The sequence below is a fragment of the Mirounga angustirostris genome, unplaced genomic scaffold (assembly GCF_029215605.1).
Source record: "Mirounga angustirostris isolate CCGP_5_RB_7025 unplaced genomic scaffold, mMirAng1.0.hap1 SCAF_4, whole genome shotgun sequence".
In the NCBI taxonomy this organism is placed as follows: domain Eukaryota; kingdom Metazoa; phylum Chordata; class Mammalia; order Carnivora; family Phocidae; genus Mirounga; species Mirounga angustirostris.
Window position 1 is genome coordinate 47,706,161 of NW_026991712.1, and position 22,833 is coordinate 47,728,993.

A 22,833-nucleotide genomic window follows, 5' to 3' on the forward strand; every position below is an offset into this window, starting at 1 on the left:
ACTATTCCCAAATCTCCTGGAAGCTCTCACCATATTTTGCCAAATTTGCAATGATAATTTTTTTTTCAAGTAGGCTCCATGCTGGGCATGAACTCAGGACCATGAGATCAAAACCTGAGCTGAAATCAAGAGTCAGCCGCTTAACCATCTGAGCCACCCAGGTGCCTCTGCAATGACAATTTTGAAGAAGAGTGTTATAGAATAGACTTCTCCAAACATAAATGCCAGATTTTTATTTTCTCATTCCATGCTACTGGTCTTTATTTTGGGCACAATTCTAGTCTTGACACTTTCTCTTCATTTTGTGTGTGTTTGTGTGTGTGTGTGTTGTCAATCCTTATTCTATTATCATAGTTTCCCAAGGTCTCATTTCAACTTTAATTTTACTCACAAATCCAATATCATCTCTGGAAACCAGCCTCCACCTAAATTTAATCCCTCCTTTCTCCTTCTTCTCCTTTTCCTTCAGGCAGTTGTGTCCCAATCATAGTACAATGTCTTCCAAGAAGTTAAAAAGAATATGAGGTAAGTTCATTTTAAAGCCTCTGTGATGGGGAAAACAGTTTAAATGCTGTGAAGCGCTGACAAGTAACCATAAGCTGATGAAATCTTAAACATAATTTTGATTTAACACAATCAGAAAATAACATCTATTTTGCTTGCAACTTAAAATTAAAATGTGCCACAGTTGGATATATTATCAATATATCCATGATATGTATGCCATGAAGATGGAATTGATGAAGACTGCATTCATCTAGAAACAGTCTTCAGTATTTCTACCTCTCCCGAATCAATCACTAATGGTAGAATACAATTAAAGCACACTTACCTGAAAGCAACTAACTTAAAAAAAAAAAAAGTGGAGATATTCAAAAGTATTATTCAACTACAAGAAGTAATATATTAAAAATACTTACAATTTCTTTAAAATATCCAGGAATTCTACCAACTTCTCTTCTAATTTTTTGGGCTCATATAAAGTAAGGCCACCACGTGCTTTTTTCACATGGATAGCTATATTGTGAGAATCGTCAGGTTGTTGGGGTTCATATTCTACTGTGTCTTCAATAGATTTTCTGAACAAAGGAACATAACAGATTATGGTGTTGCATATTGTACAAAAATGACTGACATGAACTCTTCACTGTCAAGAGTAGAAAGACACTGTTGTAAGATAATTTGGCATTTTAATAGTGTATGCCTTTTCAATGACTTAGTTTTTTTTTTTCCAATCATTAGTAGTACAGTTAAATACATCATCCTGTTAAGCCTAAACACTGACATATATAAAATATTTTCTACATACAGGACTTGATTACACATATTATAACTGTCTTAAGTGATTGAAACATCTTTTGTAACTAGGTGTACATAATTTAAGGAAATATTTGAAGTCAATGGTTAATATCCTTCTCTCTATAGCCATACACTTGTTTTTTGTTGTAAACTTCATACCAACGATAAAAGTGCTTTTTAAAAATTTTTTTTTCCAACTGGTAAATTATGAACATCTTGAAAGCAGCCATTGTTCTTTATTGTTGTGCTACAGTATGTTATACACCCAAGTCCCCAGGAGATGTATGACTGAATGACCATTCTCCATTCATTTTTCTAGCCCCACGCATTCCTATTAAGAAGTCACTAAAAATCTCAGCTTTGGGCAGTGGCAGTATCGTAGCCAATGAGGTTTATCCAAGGCGCGATTATTGCTAAAAGAAATCACTAAAAATCTAAGAGCAAAAACTAACAATTTCTGTATATCCTTAAGAAAAAAAAACAATGTGGAGGAGATGATAAAAGCCCAAATGACCATAGATTACTGACTTGTAATTATATACATGAGAATATAAAAATCATACTTAAATATAAGGTAAACATGCGGAGTAATAATAATAGTAAATAATCACATTAACATCTAACATATACTTGAGCTTTTGTGCTAGTTGTTTTGCTAAACATTATATACACATATCTCATTAACTATGTGAAATAAGCAATATTATCCTCCATTGATAAGGAAATTTCAGGTTAAAGAGTTTATATAATTTGTCTTACCACTCATAGCTAGTAGCGCTAGAATTTCTGTAATCTCTCTGAAGTTTGCAGATGTTAAAGCTGAGTAGTAAAGCTTACTTATTTGATGTATACAGGAAGGAGATAGCCTAGCATAACTTACAAAGATAAAATTAAAAGCCAAAATCCATTTCCCCTTCCGTCACTTTCATGGAACCATTCCTTCCAAACCTAGAACCCCACTTAAAACTCTATCTCTAGTTACTCCCGTAAATAGTAGGCACAGTAAAACTCAGCAATGATAAGAATTCAGGTATAAAGCAATTGGCTTTCCTCCACCAAACCTGGATGCTAAAATGCAAATGGAATGAAGTTTTTATAATCTGGAGAAGAGAGGGCCATGGACTGGAGGGAAAGTGGGAGGTAGATATGGCAGACTTTGTGGCAAGAATGTGGAAAGTGAGTCTTCATTGGACCTAATATTCTTCTGGTCCAAGTTCATCATATTTGCCCAAGGCAGGTGACTCCTGGATTTCCTACTTTGTGTTGGAAATCTCAAGACAGCCAAAGGATTCAGAATAGTCCTGAGTGACATTTAAGCTTCTTGAAATTAACCAGGAGATACTAAGCCACCAAAAGCAACAGGAAAAAGTAGGTGGCCATACATATTAATTGATTAATTGATTAAATTGTGCCCTATGCTCCTCAGAAAATGGTAGAAAATTATCCTCATCATTATATAGTAATACTAGCAATAATGCAATACATATAGTCTAAAAACTTCAGTCATACAAAATTCAAGAATCATTTTATGAGAAGTTAGTAAGTTGTACAAGCAGACAAGGCAAGCGGGAGTATAGAAGGTCATGGATATGATTCAGATCTTTTCTGGAGAGCTATGTTGGGGATCTCAGACTTCTCCATCTCTCTATATTTCACAATAAACTGTACCTTTAAATTTTTTAAATTAAGTTTGATATGGGGTAAAATCTCTGATTCTTGTGAGTCTAACTTGAAAACTGAATCCTTAGTGTTATTCTCAGGCTTCTAAAGATATTTTTCATAAAGTCCTAGTCACTCTATGCTAAGATTGTGCCAAGATGGGGTGCCTGGGTGGCTCAGTCATTAAGTGTCTGCCTTCGACTCAGGTCATGATCCCAGGGTCCTGGGATCAAGACCCGCATCAGGCTCCCTGCTCAGCGGGGAGCCTGCTTCTCCCTCTCCCACTTCCCCTGCTTGTGTTCCTTCTCTCACTGTGTCTCCCTCTGTCAAATAAATAAATAAAATCTTTAAAAAAAAAAAAAGAATATAACTAATAAGTAAGCATCTTTCCACAAAGAAACTCCTGGCCAAAATGGCCTTAATGATGAATTCAAATTCTTAATAAATAAAAGCAAACACTTTCAGAAAATACAAAAGACAGTTATACTTTCCAGCTAGTTTTAGGAAGCCAACATAGCCTTAATATCAACATCTGTCAAGGATATCACAAGAACAGAAAATTACAAGCCAATATCACTGAATATAGATGCAAAAATTCTAAGCAAAATATTAATAAACTGAATCCAGTAATTTTAAAAGATAGTAAAGCATAGCCTAGTTGGGACTATACCAGGAATACTATTTCAGGTATGTTATTCAACACATTAATGGAATAAGAAAAATCATGATCATCTAAACATTTCATATGATACAATATTTATGTGTAATACAAAATCCTACAAAACTAGAAATAATGAACTTTCTTAATATGACAAAGTATTTTAAAAATACAACAAATATTGGGGCCCCTGGGTGGCTCAGTCATTAAGCGTCTGCCTTCGACTCAGGTCATGATCCCAGGGTCCTGGGATCAAGCCCCACATCAGGCTCCCTGCTCGGCGGGGAGTCTGCTTCTCCCTCCCCCACTCCCCCCCTGCTTGTGTTCCTGCTTTCACTATCTCTGTCTCTGTCAAATAAATAAATAAAATCTTAAAACAATACAACAAATATTAAACTGCAATTTAAAAAGCTTTGCCTCTGGAATTGGAAATAAGTCATGTATACTGCTCTAACCTATTCAACACTGTAATGGAGGTCTTAGGCATTAAAATACAAGCAAAAAGCGTAAGAATCAGGAAGTATCAGTAAAGCTGTTATTTTTTTGGATGACATTATAATTATTAATGACATTATGACATTATTACTATTCTAGTGTCTACAGATACTAGATTTCATAAGAGAATTTAGCGAGGTTGCTGGGTAAAAGTTCAACAGACAAACATCAATTGTATTTCTGCCTTTATGTTTCTTACTACCTTTTTTTTTCTTAATGTCACTCCATTTTATTGCAATAAACTCAAAGTATACATATTTCAGCAGGGAATACATGATACCATCAGTCATCAGTGAGTAAGGCTTCAAAAGTCTCCCCCATTTCCTCATAGGACATATATTTGGGTTATAATGATGGTTACACACCTACTTAAGATAAGGTCTTATCAAGTTATGGAAAGCCCTAACATGACCAGGACTTCACTCATGCAACTTCTGATGCAACAGATAATATTGGCCATCACTGGACAGGGCCAGCCAGGTATCTCCTGGGTAACAAGGTTTCAGGACAATCTGGCTTAGCCAATATGTTCCCTACTATCCAATGCAGGAAGGCACTAATGGTATAATCACTCTCTAAATGTGTTATTGAAAGTTATTAAAAGTGATACAAAGAATTTATACCTGTTGTGAAAAACAATCATAGGGTGCTTGTAGGAGTGTAAAACCAGGGGACTTATTTTGCTTATAGGAAAAGACAATGGGGTGCCTGGGTGGCTCAGTTGCTTAAGCAACCGCCTTCGGCTCAGGTCATGATCCCGGGGTCCTGGGATCAAGTCCCACATGGGGCTTCCCTTGCTCTGCAAGGAGCCCTCTCCCTCTGCCTGCCACTCTCCCTGCTTGTGCTTGCTCTCTGTCAAATAAATAAATAAAATCTTAAAAAAAGGAAAAGACAATGTCTCTCACAGAGAGATTTAAACATTCAAGATGAATGAAGAGTTTAAAAAAGAATATTCCAGAAGAAGGTACAAGGAATTTTCCTGCAGAAGAAATTTCTTAAGATGCTAAATTCTGCTCAAAAATATTTTGACCCTGTCAAATAGACATAGCCACTGTACAACAGATTAATGTCCTCTGTTAATCTTTCCATACTTTTTTGGTATCCTTACATCTAATTATTTCTGAATTAATTTTTGCTCAAGGTAAATGATAGGGATGCATGAAATTACCTATCTATAGAATTGGATAATTACCATAACGAGCTAGTAATTAGGCAATTCTATTCATTTCTCTGCTATTAACTGTTTAAAGTTTTGGCATTTTTTCTACTGATAATTAAATTAAAAACATACATAATATATTGTAAGTTTAAGAGTAACAATAAAATAGTGTTAATATACTCACTCAGATCTTTAGAGTACCTGTGGTACTGTACAATTACTCCTCCATGGACAGATGTAGCACTCACTCCAGAGATAACCACTACGCTGAATTTTGTTCCTTGGTTTTCATTATACATTTTAGTCAAAAATGTATGCATCTCTTTAAAAACCTAATTTTAATTTTGCATATTTAGTTTTGCACTTGATAGAAATGAAGTGATTCTTAAGTATTCTGTAACTCGCTTTTTGGTTGTTATTGTTCAACATTGTGTTTATGAGACTTAATGACTATCGTTCATTCATTTTACTGCTGTGTAAGATTTCATTATATTTATATACCACAAAGGGGACTTTCTATTCCCATTTTCTTAGTCTGTGGGCAACTGGAATTTTTGTTTCCAGGTTTGTTTTGCCTTTTGTTTGTTTGCTTGCTGTATACAAACTTGCTTACTATGACTAATCTTGTATATGCACAGCTTCTCCAGGGAATACACCCAGAATTAGAATTTTTAAGTCATAATGTATGTGCATCCTCAATTATATTAATAATTAGCCAAATTATTTTCTAAAGTGGCTAAAATAGTAGCCAAGGTGTAAGTTTCAGTTGCTCTACATTCTCACTGCCACCATGATATTATTAAATTTTTGATTTTGTGAATCTAATTGTAAAATATTAATCATGTTTCATGTAATCATTGAGTTATATAGACTATAGGAAATCCCTGTTATTTAATTCCTCAGTAACTGTGAAGAGAAAAAATATTATCTAAAAAGATCACAATACAATTAAGATGTGATTTGCCTCTTTTTGCTGTGTTGGAGTTTAATCATACAAAAATAATGACGGGTAAAACTATTTGCAACTAAGCATGATTCAAAATAATGAGACCAAACTATACTAGCAGTCACTGAATTCCTCACTGCCACACACTTGCAATTTTTAAAAAGCCAGAAAAAATATTAATTTTATTAAATCTCAACATTCTGACCCTGAGTACACTTTTTCATGATATTCTGTGTGACAAAATGGAAAGTATAAAGAATTTTTGCAGCATTTCAAAGAGATTTTTGTCTCAAGTAAAAGTGAGTTTATTATCCAATTGTAAGCTAAACTATCCACTTTTTTCACTGCACTCCCTAATTACTTGAAAGAACAGCCAAAAAACAAACTATAATAAATGACTTTGATGTTTGGAATATATTTTCTCAAAAATGAGTGAAATATACAGTATCTGTTGCTTATGATAAAATTTAAGCTTTCAAGTAAAAATTTGATTTTTGGAAAACTTGTATCCACTTCTGTAAACTTGACAGCCTCCTAACACTTAAGGCTTTCTGATGATCAGTGTTGATATTAAAAATTGTCATTTTCATATATTGCATAAACATGCCAACATTTGTAAGATCTGTATAACCCAATGTTTTCTAAATGGCCAGTGTATATTACACAATCATGCATTAGTAAAATAATAGTTTTTGTAGCTATCAATGTTTTTAAATTGGCCATATTAAAGATAAAAAAAAAAAAAGCCTCAGTAAATTCAGGTGCTAGGGATTAGCACCACCACCAAGCAAACAAACTAAAATAAAATTTTGTATACATTATCTCATTCAGTCCTCCAACATCACTGTAGAGTATGTATTATTGTCTCCATTTTAGATGAAGAGACTAAGATTCAAAGTTTTAGCTAATCTTCTTAAGGCAACACAATAGCCAAATTGCAGAAATGAAATTTAAACCCAGATGTGATTAGTCCAAAGGCCATCACAACACATTGCAATCCATGTATTCTTGTATTATAGCTCTTACGAACTTTTTAAAATCAGTTCCCCGAATCTTTTTGTAACTCCCTCCCCGACTTTTTTGTAAATCCACATAAATTTTACTAGGTAGTAGTTAGAGCCAGAGTAATATATGGGATCTTAATAAGATGTGTGCTATAGGATTCTTCAATCCTTTTTTTTTAGATACTAAAGTCAGCCTGACTCATAAAAATACAAATAAGTACAGTCACTTTAAGTATACTACATTAACTCCATTTGTTAAGCTTAGCTTAATTATCACTAATGACAAACCAGGGAAATAATTAAGGGTAAATTCCATCCCAAAGATACAAGTTCATAAATTGCAAGCTTTGTCTTATGCTGTACAATAGTGCTGACTTTGTCCTACACATTGCCAACATATCCAGAGTTACAACTGAGGATTCAAAAGCAAGTTCCATTATATACTCTTGACAGCAAACATTGGAATCCTGTCATCTCTTATAATAAAAGAAAGAATATTTTAAGATTAGACAGAGGTAAGCAATATTTCCCTAGTTTCTACTAAATAAATGTCTATGCCAAACTCGAAGTCTCCTCTCTTCATTTCCAAAGAGCAATAGAAAATCTACAGTTAAATGTAAACAGCTGGACTTAACATGTATTCTATGGAATAAAACAGCAATACATTTTGCATAACATATGACAAGCCATATGAAAATGCAAGAAAGTGAAAATTATTTTGAAAAGATTATTTACCTACTAAGGATTAATTGAAATTAAAGAAGCTCAAATTTTAAAAAGTGGAATATCTAAAGACAACCTTTAATATAACAATATATTATTATATTGTTATTAAAGAATAATCAAATACCATGCTCTGTCTTCACTTATAACCTAAATTCCCTCTATTCACAATCCAATTCAACAAACATTTGCTAACCTCCAAACCCATACAAAGAAGCATTTATTTTGTTCACTCTCTCAGTTCCCAGATATGAATCATTTTAATTTTTCCATTTTAATCACCCTACTTTTTCCACCCACAGAACATTGCTGAACTGGTTACACACCTGGATGATTACACATCTACATTATCTAATTTTTATGATCCTTAATTTTTCTCAGCATTCTTAAATTAGCTTAGTTAAGCTCTTACACACTCACTTTAATGGCTTTTATCTAGCTTCTTTTCCATCCCCATTTCCACATTCTATAGACAACCTTACTTCAGTACCAATGCTCTCTACCTGACCTCTATATAGGAACTGGTGATTACTGACTGTTGAGAAACAATGATAAAACAATAGTAAAATGATAAAACAATGGATAAAACACCATTCTAACCATTCAGTGACACTGTCACTTATGCTGGACTTAATTTATTGAAGAGAAGAATAAAATGCAGAGAAAATGTGTCCCGTAAATTTTTAGAATTTCTCTTCCTGATTTCATAGTAATCTCCTTGAAGAGATCTCAGGCTCATAGGGCTAATTTAATTACTGAATGAAGCATCTAGTTCTGAAGAATGGAAAGGCCAATTTGGAGGCATAAGGAGGCAAATTTCCTGCCACCAATAGTACACAATTGGAAGAAGTTCCAAATGTTCAACTATAGCCTTTCAAAGCATAGAATGACTCCCTTTGAATCAAAGATGGCTTTTCCCCCTTAGTTGCATAAGGTCTTTGATGAATGGAATTTATAAGAAAATACGTCAGCATTTACAATACTCCTCCAGCTGAACTCATAATTGCATCATGCCCACTACCTATCTGTTAACTGATGGTATCACATTTTTCCATTATCAGGATATTGGTCAGGAATTTCATGCAATACAAATTATGAAAGCTGGGATCTACTGGCGTCTTAATATCTAGATAAAGTCCCATGCAAATCCAGAGAAATACAAAGCTCTCCTTAAGATTTCAACATTTCCCCAGATTACATTTTGATGTCACCTCTGCCACTGTGTTTCTTCCTTAAATACTCTTTATTCCATGTCTTGTTTATCCAGAAATAAAACCAACTCTGCCTATATTTCCTCAACAAAACTAAACTAAACCAAATATTTAGAGCATTTGTAAGTGCAATAGAGTTCATCAAACACTGGAGTTAACCTAAAGAGATGCTGTATCACATACAGCACAGCATACTTGAAATCCATTAATAGAGCTTTCTTAAATGTCCTCAACCCCATGCCTAGGACCAATGGTTTCTCCTTACTCAGTGCACACTTTTCCAATTATTTCCTGGCTCCTCTTGCTCCTTGTCTGCTCCTTGTTTTCTCTGTCTTTCGTCACTCCTGGATAGCTCCACAACTCCAAGTTAGAATGCCTCTACCCCAGCCAGAGCCATTCAACCCTTCTCAGCACCTATTCCCAGACAATTCTAAGCAAAACAATTAGGAAGGAAGTGTGACAAAAGGGCCTTCCTTTTAGCATAATCTGCCATTCCTCAGTGGCAGTTGTAAACATGGATGGCAGGTTGTTTTTTTTTTTTTTTTAGACTCAGACTTGAAACTTTCTTGTTAACAGTCCACTCTAATGCAAGGAAATCCTACACACTTAGGCAATTTTTACAAATTGCCACCACTTTGCTACAATAATGCCCCAAGTCATCTAGGGTTTCATTTTTTTTTTTTAAGATTTTATTTATTTATTTGAGAGAGAGAAAATGAGAGAGAGAGCACATGAGAGGGGGGAGGGTCAGAGGGAGAAGCAGGCTCCCTGCTTGGAGCAGGGAGCCCGATGCGGGACTCTATCCAGGGACTCCAGGATCATGACCTGAGCCGAAGGCAGTCACTTAACCAACTGAGCCACCCAGGCGCCCCTAGGGTTTCGTTTTTATGTCATAGTAAAGGCTTTGATTTGGGCCATAGAAGACATCAGACCATGGGTGAGGCAACTAGTTAGATTCTATAAATTTCTCTCCCCTTCCCTTCATAGAATTCTCCAAAAGGTCCAAATATTGCTCTCATGAGCTAGCATGACAGTCCTTCATTTCTCCCTTGCCTTTCTCCCTTACTCCCTCTTTCCTTTTTTGCTTCCTTCCTTTTCTCTTTCCTTCCTTCTTTCTTTTTTCTTTCATTTCCTTTCCCTTTCCCTTTCTTTTTTTCTTTCTTTTCTTTCTTTTCTTTCTTTCTTTCTTTCTTTCTTTCTTTCTTTCTTTCTTTTTCTTTCTTTCTTTCTTTCTTTCTTTCTTTCTTTCTTTCTTTCTTCTTTTCTCTCTTTCTTTCTTCTTCTTTCTCTCTTTCTTTCTTTCTTTCCTTTCTCTTTCTTTCTTTCTCTCCTCCTATCTTCTCTTCCTGCACCCTCAGCCACCACCACTCCCATCCTGATATATATGGAAGAAATTATCTAAAGATTTTGAAAAAAATTTTTCAACAACTTTCTGGTGGAAACTACTAAACTGGGCAATTAGTATACCAGACAAAATAGCTTCACCAGCACTTATATACTAAACAGTGTGAAGACCATCACAGGCGCTTGGATGTTTTGGTTTTGTGTTATTTTGTTTTGTTTTTGTCTCAGGGACTGTTTACCATCTTCTCCTAGCCAACTCTTAATTATTCTTGAACTTCAACATTACTTCCTCAGGGATACTTGCGCTGATTTTCCAGTACGTTGTCTGCTATCAACATAAGCACTCTCAGTGGAAACTGCCCCTCTACCCTGTCACCTCTGACACTTACATACTTTCTTTATTACCTCTTAGGTTAGGTTTCTTCCAGATAATGTAAATTTTTGTTTTTCTTTTTAGAGAAAAATAGTGCAACAAAATTATTATAGTTCTGACTTTAAAAAAATTCAGGGAGCATCTCATTCAAAAGACCTCAGAACTTCAGAGAAAATAGGGGTTTTATAATCATAAAAAAGGATAGTTTCATTTGTTCTAATGTTAAATACATATTTTTCAGATACCCTATGCTTAATTACCCTGAGGCCAGATTCAAGCTAGCATGAAGTAAGCACTACTTAGATGTAGCTATAGCACATGCGTAATTTTCACAGTGCTAGGGAATGAAGTGGAGTCCAAATCTCAAAAGAAAACCACAAGCTAAGAAAGTAATTTTGCAGAGATTTTTTTTAAGTCCATCTCTCAGAATCCATTTGCTCTAGGTTTTTAGTTGCTTCATCTTCAGACATTCATCTTTGTTTCCCAGCATTTTCTGCACTTACACTTTCAGAGAGAATTTATAATCCATCAAGGTAGTATGTGTACTATACCAAATAACTGTTTTTAAAATGTGTTTGGAAAAAAATATATATATTACAGAGAAATTCCACATTATTTTAACTCATATCAAAGGTACATGTTACTGCTGCTTTTAGATCTAGAAGTGAAATTCTGAGCTTCAATTCAAGCAACTGGAATGTCCTAGTCTATTTAGAATCTAAAGTCTAAACTGAAGTATCAATTCTTTGCACAAAACATGCTTTGACAGCTTTTGGAGTGATTAGTAATTTGGCCAATACAGACTTCTGGGCCCATGAGAAGCATCCCAGCAGAACCTCTTCTGGTCAGGATGCCTTTAGCACACTGAAGAATACTCTTAGTAAAATCCTGGGGTTGGTGGGTAGGAAGCACAGTATGGCACATTGCTAAAATCCTTTTACTCTTCCCAGGTCAAATTATTCAGTTGTAAATTATATAACACAAGCTAAGTTAAAATGGTTTTACTAAATATTACCATTACCTGGTTATAAGCCTGTTATAACCTGTTATAAGTTAAAAACCTGAAACTCCTTCTAAACATAGCAAGTTACTCTTTCCTCTTTGTTCTTATTTGATCTTATATCTAATTAGAATTAAATTTTTTAAGATAATAGATACTGATTGGACTTCATGAAAATGTCCGGAGTAAAATATATCAAAAAATTCTAAAATGCCACACTCTGCATATTAAGTACAACATTTGATTTGATGCTAAATTTGATGAAACAAGTACATTATAACCAAAGCCCATACACAGCTTTGTAGTTTAACATTAAAATAAGCCCACAGACAAATGAATAAATGGTTGAAAATGTGGGCTAAATTTCCCAGTAGAAAAGCTGCAGTTTAGTCATTTTTTTCATTCTCTAAAAGAAAAAAAAATCATATTGTCTCTAGGTTTACTATCCAAAAAAGTAATTCAAAAGATTTATAAAAGTCAAATAAGAATACAAGCTTCCTTGTAAATATGTGAATTCCTACCCTCCCAAAACATTACTTATTTAATAAATATATCTTCAACAAAGATTACCATTCTGTGGTGCTTATTATTTGTTTTCTCAGTTAATATCATTTCATTAAACTTCTTTTCCTCCAGAAATGAACTGATATAAAGGTGTACTGATTAAAAGTCTATGTCGTTAAGTGCCTGCCTTTGGCTGGGGTCCGGATCCCAGAGTCCTGGGATCGAGCCCCAAGTCGGGCTCCTTGCTCCACGGGAAGCCTGCTTCTCCCTCTCCCACTCCCCCTGCTTGTGTTCCCCTCTCGCTGTGTATCTTTAAAATAATAATAAATAAATAAAATAAAATAAATAAAATAAATAAATAAATAAATAAATAAAATCTTTAAAAAAAAAAAGTCTATGTCTTTTCTAAGAAATAACAAGTGTTGGTGATGATGTGAAGAAAAAGGAACCCTCATGCACTGTCGATGGGAATAAAAATTGGTACAGCCACCATGAAGAACAGTATAGAGTTTCCTCAAAAATTTGAAAATAGAAATGTCATACAATTCAGTAATTTCACTACTGGGTATTTACCCAAAGAAATGAAGACACTAATTAAAAAAGATATATGCACCCTGTTTATTGCAGCATTATTTATAACAAACAAGATACAGAAGCAACCCAAAATGTCCATTGATAGAGGAATGGATAAAGAAGATGTGGTATATATACAATGGAATATTATTCAGCCATAAGAAAAGAATGAGATCTTGCCATTTGCAACAACATGGATGGCCCCAGAGGGTATTATGTTAAATGAAATAAATCAGAGAAAGGCAAATACCAAATGATTTCACTTATATGAGGAATCTAAAAAACCAAACAAATGTATAAACAAATGTATAAACAAACAAAAGCAGAAACAGACCCATAAATAAAGAGAGCAAACTGGTGGTTTCCAGATTGGGGCGGGGGGGGATGGGCAAAATGGGTGAAGGGGAGTGGGAGATACAGGCTTCCAGTTATGGAATGAATAAGGGACAGAGATGAAAGGCACAGCCTAGAGCACATAGTCAATGGTATTGTAATAGCGCTGTATGGTGACAGATGGTAGATACACTTGTGGTGAGCATAGCAAAATGTATAGTGTTGATTAATCGCAGTTTTACACCTGAAACTAATTTAATAGTGTGTGTCAACTATATTTCAATTAAAAATAATTTTAAGGCGCTCCTGGGTGGCTCAGCCGTTAAGCGTATGCCTTCGGCTCAGGTCATGATCCCAGGGTCCTGGATCGAGCCCCACATCGGGCTCCCTGCTCCGCGGGAAGCCTGCTTCTCCCTCTCCCACTCCCCCTGCCTGTGTTCCCTCTCTCACTGTCTCTCTGTCAAATAAGTAAAATGTCTAAAAAAAAAAAAAATTAAGTCTTTTTTTGTTTAAAAAAGGGTGAATATTAAACTTGTTGAAGTGAAGAATGCAGTGATTTGTTACTGTTAGTATTATATGTACTAAATTGTTATTGTTGCTTTGTTGATTAACTCATTTAAAAAGAGGCAGAATTTTTTGACAGTTGGTATAAATCTATATAAAACATCACTGCCTATATATATAGTCCATGATAATAATAAGAGCTAGTACAATTAAAAAGTTTTTTTCATGCATAACTCTGAAGTAGGATATTAATATCTTCTTTTCCTGAGTAAAAACAGAGAAGTTGATATTCAGAGACTATTCCAAAGTCATGCTGCCACAATTGGGCAAAACAGAAACTCAAATCCAAGTCATCTGGGTGAAAATTCAGTGCTTTTCTAAAAGAAATGTCTGTTTGATATCCTACATCTGTGAATCTACCAAAAATTTACCTTCTCTCTAGCTAATTCATAAATAAAATAAATTTTAGACAATCATTTGAGCAGTCCTCGATCTCATTTGTGCTCTGTATTCACATTTTTTTGCTCTGGAAGAACTGTTTCCCTATGTCTCAGCCAGGTCTTCCATTTATTTTCATTAATGTGGCATTGCTCCAAATGGGTTTAATGGTTGTATGAAGCATTTCTTCTACCCTCCTGCACTTTGATATTTAGCAAATATCCTGTCATCAGGCATTCTCACCATATGTTCACAACCAGGCACATGCCATACTTCAAAGTCTTGCTATTATATCTATCACATGACATTTATGTTAAATGAATTATAGAGCGTTGAATATGGCAATGATAATAGGTAAAGACTACTGATGAATAATTTTAATAGTGTAGGTATTTAGTATCTGCCAAGATTCATGTTTCATCAATTATATTCTGCGAAAAACTTCTCTGAATTACCTGAGCTCCAGTCCCACCATCCAGGCATATAGGGGTTCATCACATTACATGAAGGACCAGTGCAGCTAAGTGTAGAGATTTATAATTTCTTAATATATTTTATGAAATTTTATTTTAATTCAGTTTAAGGTATTTTTATTGCTACTTTAGAGTAATTTCTTTCTGGCTGAAAATATAAATATTTTGTACTATTTAATGGCCACCTACTGCACACATTACGCATAAAAGCATGATTTTATTTTACTATGAGACATAGATACTGAATTACATCAAATACGTTTTCAGCATTGGTAGATCATACAGTTTCTCATTGAGCTAATAATATTATAGAATTATAATAGCTTTTATGGGGCGCCTGGGTGGCTCAGTCATTAAGCATCTGCCTTTGGCTCAGGTCATGATCCCAGGGTCCTGGATCGAGCCCCACATCGGGCTCCCTGCTCCGCGGGAAGCCTGCTTCTCCCTCTCCCACTCCCCCTGCTTGTGCTCCCTCTCTCGCTGTGTCTCTCTCTGTCAAATAAATAAATAAAATCTTTAAAAAAAAAATTATAATAGCTTTTCTAATGATGAACCTTCTTTATGCTCATGAGATGAAGCCAACTTAACCATGATATACAAATCTATTACACTATTGTATTATTTCATTTGCTGAAATTTTATTGTGTATGTTTGCCTAAATAATCATAATTAAAATTGGTATTTCTTGTTTATTATTGTAACCACTCTTGTTAAGTTTTGATATCAGAGTTACATGTACATGGAAAATTCAAACTATTTTTTATTTTCAACACTCTGGGAAAATTAAATTGCACAGAAATTACATTTTCTTGGACATCTGAAAAGAACTTCTGGTGATATCACTTGGGCTATGGGTTTTTAATTTTTGTTTTTGTTCTTTTTTGCTTCAAAAAATACTTTTGAAGAGTACTTTTCACAATTTCTCTTTATACATAATAATTTCTTAATTTTTATCACCTTGAATAAATTCAGTAGCATATTTTTCTTAGAAAATTAACCAATAAGATCTAGATTATCAAATTAGCCTCCAGTTATATAAGGTGTTCTATCATAATTTTTAATTCTTTTAGGTTTTTTTTGTATCCTTTATTGTTATCTTTCACATTCCTAATAGTATTTTCTTTCATGTTTATTATATAAGACTAGTTGCTTATTCATTTTAATGATAAAACTAAAGGAGCAACATACATTTATTAGTCCTAATTATCATACCATATAAATTAAAATTCCTCCAAAATGATTGTGTGAATTTACTCTTCCCTATCAAACTCCCTAGCATGGAGTGCTGGAAACAGATCAAATACTTTCATTATTTGAGTTCCATTTGTTCTTTAATGCACACACACATCAACCTTGCTTCCAAAAGAAGACATCATTACCTTTTTCCCTCCTGTTTGAAAAGTTTAGGCAGTCTGTGTTTTTTCTGCAGAAATATTTTAGGATATTGCTTTATAAACATAGTGTGAGCTGAAAGCACACTGGAAGAACTCCTGTTTTAAAAATAAAAAGAGAAAAATTAAAACTTAAGTATCATCAGATAATAGTTTCCAAGGGAAAGATTTTTAACTCAAGACATACAACTATTTAGCCTAAAAAGCAAATGACAAAAATATGAAACCTAAACATCCTGTGCTTTAAAAATATCCACTATAGGGGTGCCTGGGTGGCTCAGTTGTTAAGCGTCTGCCTTCGGCTCAGGTCATGATCCCAAGGTGCTGGGATTGAGCTCCCTGCTCAGTGGGGAGCCTGCTTCTCCCTCTCCAGCTCTCCCTGCTTGTGTTCCCTCTCTCACCATCTCTCACTGTCAAATAAATAAATAAAATCTTTAAAAAATAAATAAATAAAATCTTTAAAAAATAAATAAATAAAAATATCCACTATAAAAATTGTCCATAGTGTGCCTCAGTGAGAAATATTTTATGAACAACAGATTCATGGGAATGTCAATGTCAAAAACTTAATTTTTAAGTTGAGGCTTCTTAAAACTTTTATTTCTGTAATTGATGAAAGCCCTTACATAAAATATGTCACATAATTAAATTCTTCCAAAATGATTCAAATAGAGTTCACATATACATTACCAAAAAGTATATTTTATCTGATCTTTGCGAAGATTTATGAAAATCTCATGCACTGTATTTTTAGGACTGGAATAAAGATGTGTTAGAGCAAAAGATCAGCATTTCCCAATTCAGAAGATCACTGGAATCGTTAGGATGCTTTTTTTTTTTTTTTTAAGATTTTATTTATTTATTTGACAGAGACAGAGATAGCGAGAGCAGGAACACAAGCAGCGGGAAGGGGAGAGGGAGAAACAGGCTTCCCCCCGAGGAGGGAGCCCGATGTGGGGCTCGATCCCAGGACCCTGGGATTATGACCTGAGCCGAAGGCAGACACTTAACGACTGAGCCACTCAGGAGCCCGGACGCATTTTTTTATAAGTACAGATTCCTGGTCCTTTTCCTTAGGAAACAAGATCTCCAAGGGTGGAAGTCTGTGTGGGCTTCTCTATTTTAAATATCCTTCTCCAGGGCACCTGGGTGGCTCAGTTGGTTAAGCGACTGCCTTCAGCTCAGGTCATGATCTCAGAGTCCCAGGATCGAGTCCTTCATTGGGCTCCCTGCTCAGCGGGGAGCCTGCTTCTCCCCCTGACCCTCTCCCCTCTTATGCTGTTTCTCTCTCTCTCTAATAAATAAATAAATAAATAAAATCTTTAAAAATAAATAAATAAATAAATATCCTTCTCCAGAGGGCATCTGAGTGGCTCAGTCAGTTAAGCATCTGCCTTCAGCTCAGGTCAAGATCCCAGCGTCCTGGGATCAAGCCCTGAACCTGGCTCCCTGCTGGGCTGGAAGCCTGCTTCTCCCTCTCCCTCTGCCTGCCGCTCCCCCTGCTTATGCTCTCTCTCTCACTCTCTCTCTCTGTCAAATAAATAAATAAATAAATAAATAAATAAATGAATGAATAAATACCCTTCTCCAGGTGATTCCTATTTGGAGCCAGGTTTCAGTCCATGGCAAATACTAAAAATGCCAATAGCAAGAGCCAATAGATACAGTAAATTAGAATTCAGTGTCAGGTAATGACATATGTTTCTGGAAAATCTGCTTCTCTCCATTTTTAATTGACAACCACCATGAAAAGTTGGTCATTTTTTTAAAATGCTAAGCATTCATTTTGACAGCTTATTTCAATAATTATCAAAAATGATCATACTTAAAAATGAACACTGACAAACATCTTAGTCAATATTTGCCACATGGCAATGAATATAAAAATCCCCAAGAAGGCTTTTCTTGTTTCACTGTCAATGTAAATAATAACAACACATTATAAAATATTTATAACAGCTTTTTTTCTCCTGGCCAAAGTTTCTTAAAACACCATATTAATTCTTTACACAAAACAAATACTACATACTTTGTAAATGCTATGTAAGTTAACTTGATTCACATAATGCGATATGAATTTGATTTAATATGACATTAGGTATTATCATGCCTAATCTCAGTAGAGATACACAGAGCAAGAATCCACTCTTTTTTTTTTTAAAGATTTTATCTAGTTATTTGAGAGAGAGAGAGAGCAGAAGCAGGGAGGAGGGAGAAGCAGGCTCCCGTTAAGCAGGGAGTTCGATGTAGGGCTCGATCCCAGAGCCCTGGGATCATGACCAGGACGGAAGGCAGATGCTTAACCAACTGAGCCACCCAGGAACCCCAAGAATCCACTCTTTTTTAAATCTAGTCACTGATATCATTATAAGCTTTTCCAAGACCATTTTCCCCCCATTTGGAACTAGCATTCTACAATCATCTATTTTACACATCTACTTGTAATATATCAAATACTTGTTATATGCCAAACTTTGAACTAAGATCTTTACACTATTTCTGTCTCATTATATATTTATATAACCTGACAAGGTAGCTATTCTTTATTGCCCATTCTACACATAAAGAAACTGCAAACTTGATTCATATAACTAGGAAGTGGAGGACACAGGATACAAAGGAAAACTAAATTGTCTTGAAAATCCATTGTCAGGGTGCCTGGATGGCTCAGTTAAGCAGTGGACTCAATTTTGGCTCAGGTCATGATCTCAGGGTCCTGTGATGGAGCCCCGGGTTGGACTCCATGCTCAGCAGGGAGTCTGCTTGAGGATTCTCTCTCTCCCTCTTCCTTTGTCCCTCTCCTCACTTGCCCTCTCTCACATTCTTTCTCTAAAATAAGTAAATAGATAGGTACATAAGTAGGTAAGTAGACAAATAAATCTTTAAAAAAAAAAAAAAACATTGTCTTAACCTTTTGGATATACTGCCCCCCTAAATAATAAAACGTGTTAGTTCTTACTAAGTGCCAGCCATTATTCTAGGCAGTTTACATGCTTCAGATAATTTATCCTTATACAACTATATTAGCTGATATTCCTATCGTCCCTATTTTGTAGATAAAGAAATTGAGACCCAAGAAGTACTAAAGTGTAACCTCTTTCCTTTGTCTACATGGAGCATATGCTATAAGCCTTGGAAACTTACCTCAATCTGTGATCTGGATAGATCATCTTTGGAGTAGCTAAGACATTTACGCCAAAATGCTAATACCTTCACTCTTGTCATTTTCTATATGTATGACTGAATTGCCTGCTTCATCTAACCCTTGAGAATTTTCAAGATATGGTGACTGGTGTACATGGACCAGTGTTTATGATCTATCTCCAAAGTAATATCTTAAAGCAGTAAAAGATGTGGAAGGTTAAAATGGAAGAGTCAAATGTTAGAACTATGAATGATATAATTTTCAGAATGAGGCCCTAAGTGCCCTATGATGCTATGATGTATGTTCTACATCACAAAATGTAATTTGACAATATATTCTTATTTCTGAGTCTCTCTTGAAATAAAAACATACAGTTCTCAGTGTTCAGTAAGTATGCATTATTGTCTAAAACTATGTGAAGTCTGCAAAAAACTGCCTCTAAATATGGATAGGAGAAGTAGATTAAGAGAAATGATATAAATATAATTATAAAGTCAGGGACACAGGAAGATTAAGAATTATGGGAAGGTCAGAGAGTAGACCATGGATCCAAATAACTATTTGACATTTGAATGCTGTCCCCAAGGTAACTTTCATAATTTCCCAGGCTATAAGTAAACACTGTCTATGGACAAAATTCACTACTTTATTGATGCTCACCTGCAAGGCAACTCTCCTACAAAGAAAGAACTTCAATTTCCTCAAGCAGATGAAGGGGAGATACATCCAAAACCTATAGATTTACACACAAGAGCTCTAGAACGCTTTCAGGATACTCTGTATCCAAGGATCACAAAAGTAAATGCTTACAAATAGCCATGCAGGTATTAAAAGGGGACTGCGCTGAACTGGAAAGAATGCCCATAAAGCCACAACCCCTCTCTCTCTCTGTTGTCGATGTTTTCTTGTTTTTGTCATGTATTAAGAGAAGTCCAAAGGGGTCAGACTCTGCAGGCATTTGTTTTGTTTTTGTTTTGTTTTGTTTTGTTTGCTTTTACAGAAGCCAGAAGTCTGAAGTTTCACGTGAAATTTTGATTTTTAAATATTAGTAACTGCTGTAGATTGAATTGTGTTCCCCCAGAATTCATATGTTGAAGCCCCAGCCCCTAATGCAATTGTATTTGGAGATAAAGCTTTTAGGATATAAAGTTAAGTGAAATCATGAGGGTAGGGACCTACCTAATCTGATAGGATTGGTATTCTTCTAAGAGGAGAAAGAGAAAGATCTCTCTCTCTCCACATGCACACACCAAGGCTATGAGAGGACACAAGAAGGCAGCTGTCTGCAAACTGGGAAGAGAGCTCCCACCAGAAACTGAATCAACTGGCACCTTGATCTTGGACTTCTTGCTTCCAGAACTGTGAGAAATAAATTTCTGTCGTTTAAAACAACCTATGGTTTTATGTTATGGCAGCCTAAGCAGACTAAGACAGTAACTTACTTTTTAAAAAGTGTTGAATTACTGTGTGAATCAATCAAAATAATCTTTGGGCTCTACATCAATTACACTATCCCAGGCCAAGGGAAAGAGTCCCAGTTAATGGCCTTGGCAGTGTTCCTTAACTGCATGACATGTAGTTACTTCTTGCATCCTCTACTAGATTGTGCCTATGATAAGAAATAAAAGAACCCCAGTCTTGGGGTCAAAATGACCTGAATTTATATATTAATTTTTCTACTTTATATAAACTTAAGCAGGTCATTTAAACTTCATATGCCTCAGTTCTTTATATACCAAATGATAGATATATGTCTAAATAATAACAACAATTCAGTTTTTAATATACAATGATTTTATATCTATCTCAAGAACTTCCCTATGCTACAACAAACCATGTCTTTTTCTTCCTGGGCACAGAGCTACAAACTACATTTCCCAACCTCTCTTGCACTTAGATGTAGTCTCATGGCTGAGTTCTAGCCAATGGAACATAGAAGAGAGGGTGGGAGTAAAGTGCACCATTCCAGACCAGGCCCATCAAAATCTGCCCCCAACCTCACCAAAAAACGCTCCTACAAAAGATTCTCCATGTCTTTTTCCTTTCCACCTTGAAGCAAATAAGCAGGGTAGACTTGAAAACCACACACAAAGATGGGAGAACAAAAATTTGGAAGAGACCTGAGTTCCTAAATCAAAACAGCCTAAATAACCCTATAAGCTTGATCTGAGAAACAAAGAAACTTCTATTATGTTAAACCACCGAGATTTAGGTTTTGTCTATAACAGCTAGAATACCCTAACAACTTATATCTTCTGCATCCTATTCTGTTCCCGCTTACAAGTCTGGGAACATAATACACTTTTAATAAAATACTTATTGATTAATTATATTTATGTGACTTCCCTAAGGCAATTTACATTTTTCATTTTAAATTAATTAAAACAAGTCATAAAAGTTGAATCTATTCAACCTCTGACAGACTTTTTTCCTCCTGAATTTGTCTATTAAATATTGTAGCATCTACACATTTATTTGATGAAAATTGAAAAAAATGTAAATGTTATTCTTGCACATTAGAAGACGGTACAGGTATTATTTTGATACAAATTAAGTTCACTTTATATATATATAGAGAGAGATAATATGTTATTATACATTATATAAAATGGATTTACATTTTATTTTATTTATTATACATTACATTGTATATAATGGATTTTATTATTTTATTACAATATTAAGTTGAAGAAAAAATGTTCTGTAATAAGGCCAATGTATTTAACATACCCTAGCTACTAAATGAAAAGATCAATCAATGAGCAATCTTCAGATAAAGCCACTATAAAGTGTCACTCTATTCAGTTTCCTCTATATTTATTTTTAAAATTTTTGGAAATGTTAGTCTCTAGTTATGAATTCATTTGATCATCTTTCTTATCTATGGATACAGCTCATTACCAGTGACTTCATGGCTTCAAAATTATTTGATTATTTTTTCAAGAGTTCCACTCCTATGCCACTATAATTGATTAGTAGATATATTGATCATAAAGATTAATCCCTAACTTTTTATTTTCATAAGGTTCCTGGAAAAAAATTAAAAGATCTGTTTTGACGAAGCCAACTGCAAAGATATGACTTGAAGACCGAATCTAAACATTTTACAGGGATATTGATCTGTCATAAAATTTTACTTCCCCTATTTTCAGAACAAATATCTGATCAGCATATAAACTGAAGTTGTGCTTTATATTTTATAAACTATTTCAACTTTTCATTTATTTATCTCTAGAAAAGGACTACTTACCTTTAGGATTGTTGTAGTAGTTAGAAGTAATAAATGAGAAGCTCTGACCCATCGTTTATAATATATTAGGCATGTAAAAATATAACTATTACTATAATCCAGGGACAGAATATAAAGCATATAGTAACAAATTTTTCATTTTATTAAAAATGTAGAGATATAGGGGCACCTCAGTGGCTCAGTCAGTTAAGCATCCGACTCTTGGTTACAGCCAAGGTTGTGATCTTAGGGTCCTGAGATCAAACCTTGTGTCAGGCTCCATGCTCAGTGTAGAGTCTGCTTGAGATTCTCTCTCCCTCTCCCTTTGCCCCTCCTGCTTATGCTCTCTCTCTCTCTCTCTTTCTAAAATAA

At 34.8% G+C, this 22,833-nt stretch overlaps 1 protein-coding gene and 1 non-coding gene across 2 annotated transcripts in view; one reads left to right on the top strand and one right to left on the bottom strand.

Moving 5' to 3' along the window:
- Nucleotides 1-22,833, bottom strand: part of CNBD1 (cyclic nucleotide binding domain containing 1) — a 357,731-nt gene that overhangs the window by 302,505 nt on the left and 32,393 nt on the right. Inside the window, exons 3-4 of the mRNA XM_045895596.2 lie at nt 16,076-16,186; nt 921-1,079 (exon numbers count right to left, since the gene is read on the bottom strand). Of these exons, the coding sequence (XP_045751552.2) occupies nt 921-1,079; nt 16,076-16,186 (270 nt within the window). The remainder of the gene's footprint in view (nt 1-920; nt 1,080-16,075; nt 16,187-22,833) is intronic.
- On the top strand, nt 1,656-1,792 carry LOC123860566 (U4 spliceosomal RNA). Its single transcript, XR_006794712.1, has one exon. It is a non-coding gene; the product is annotated as a U4 spliceosomal RNA (small nuclear RNA).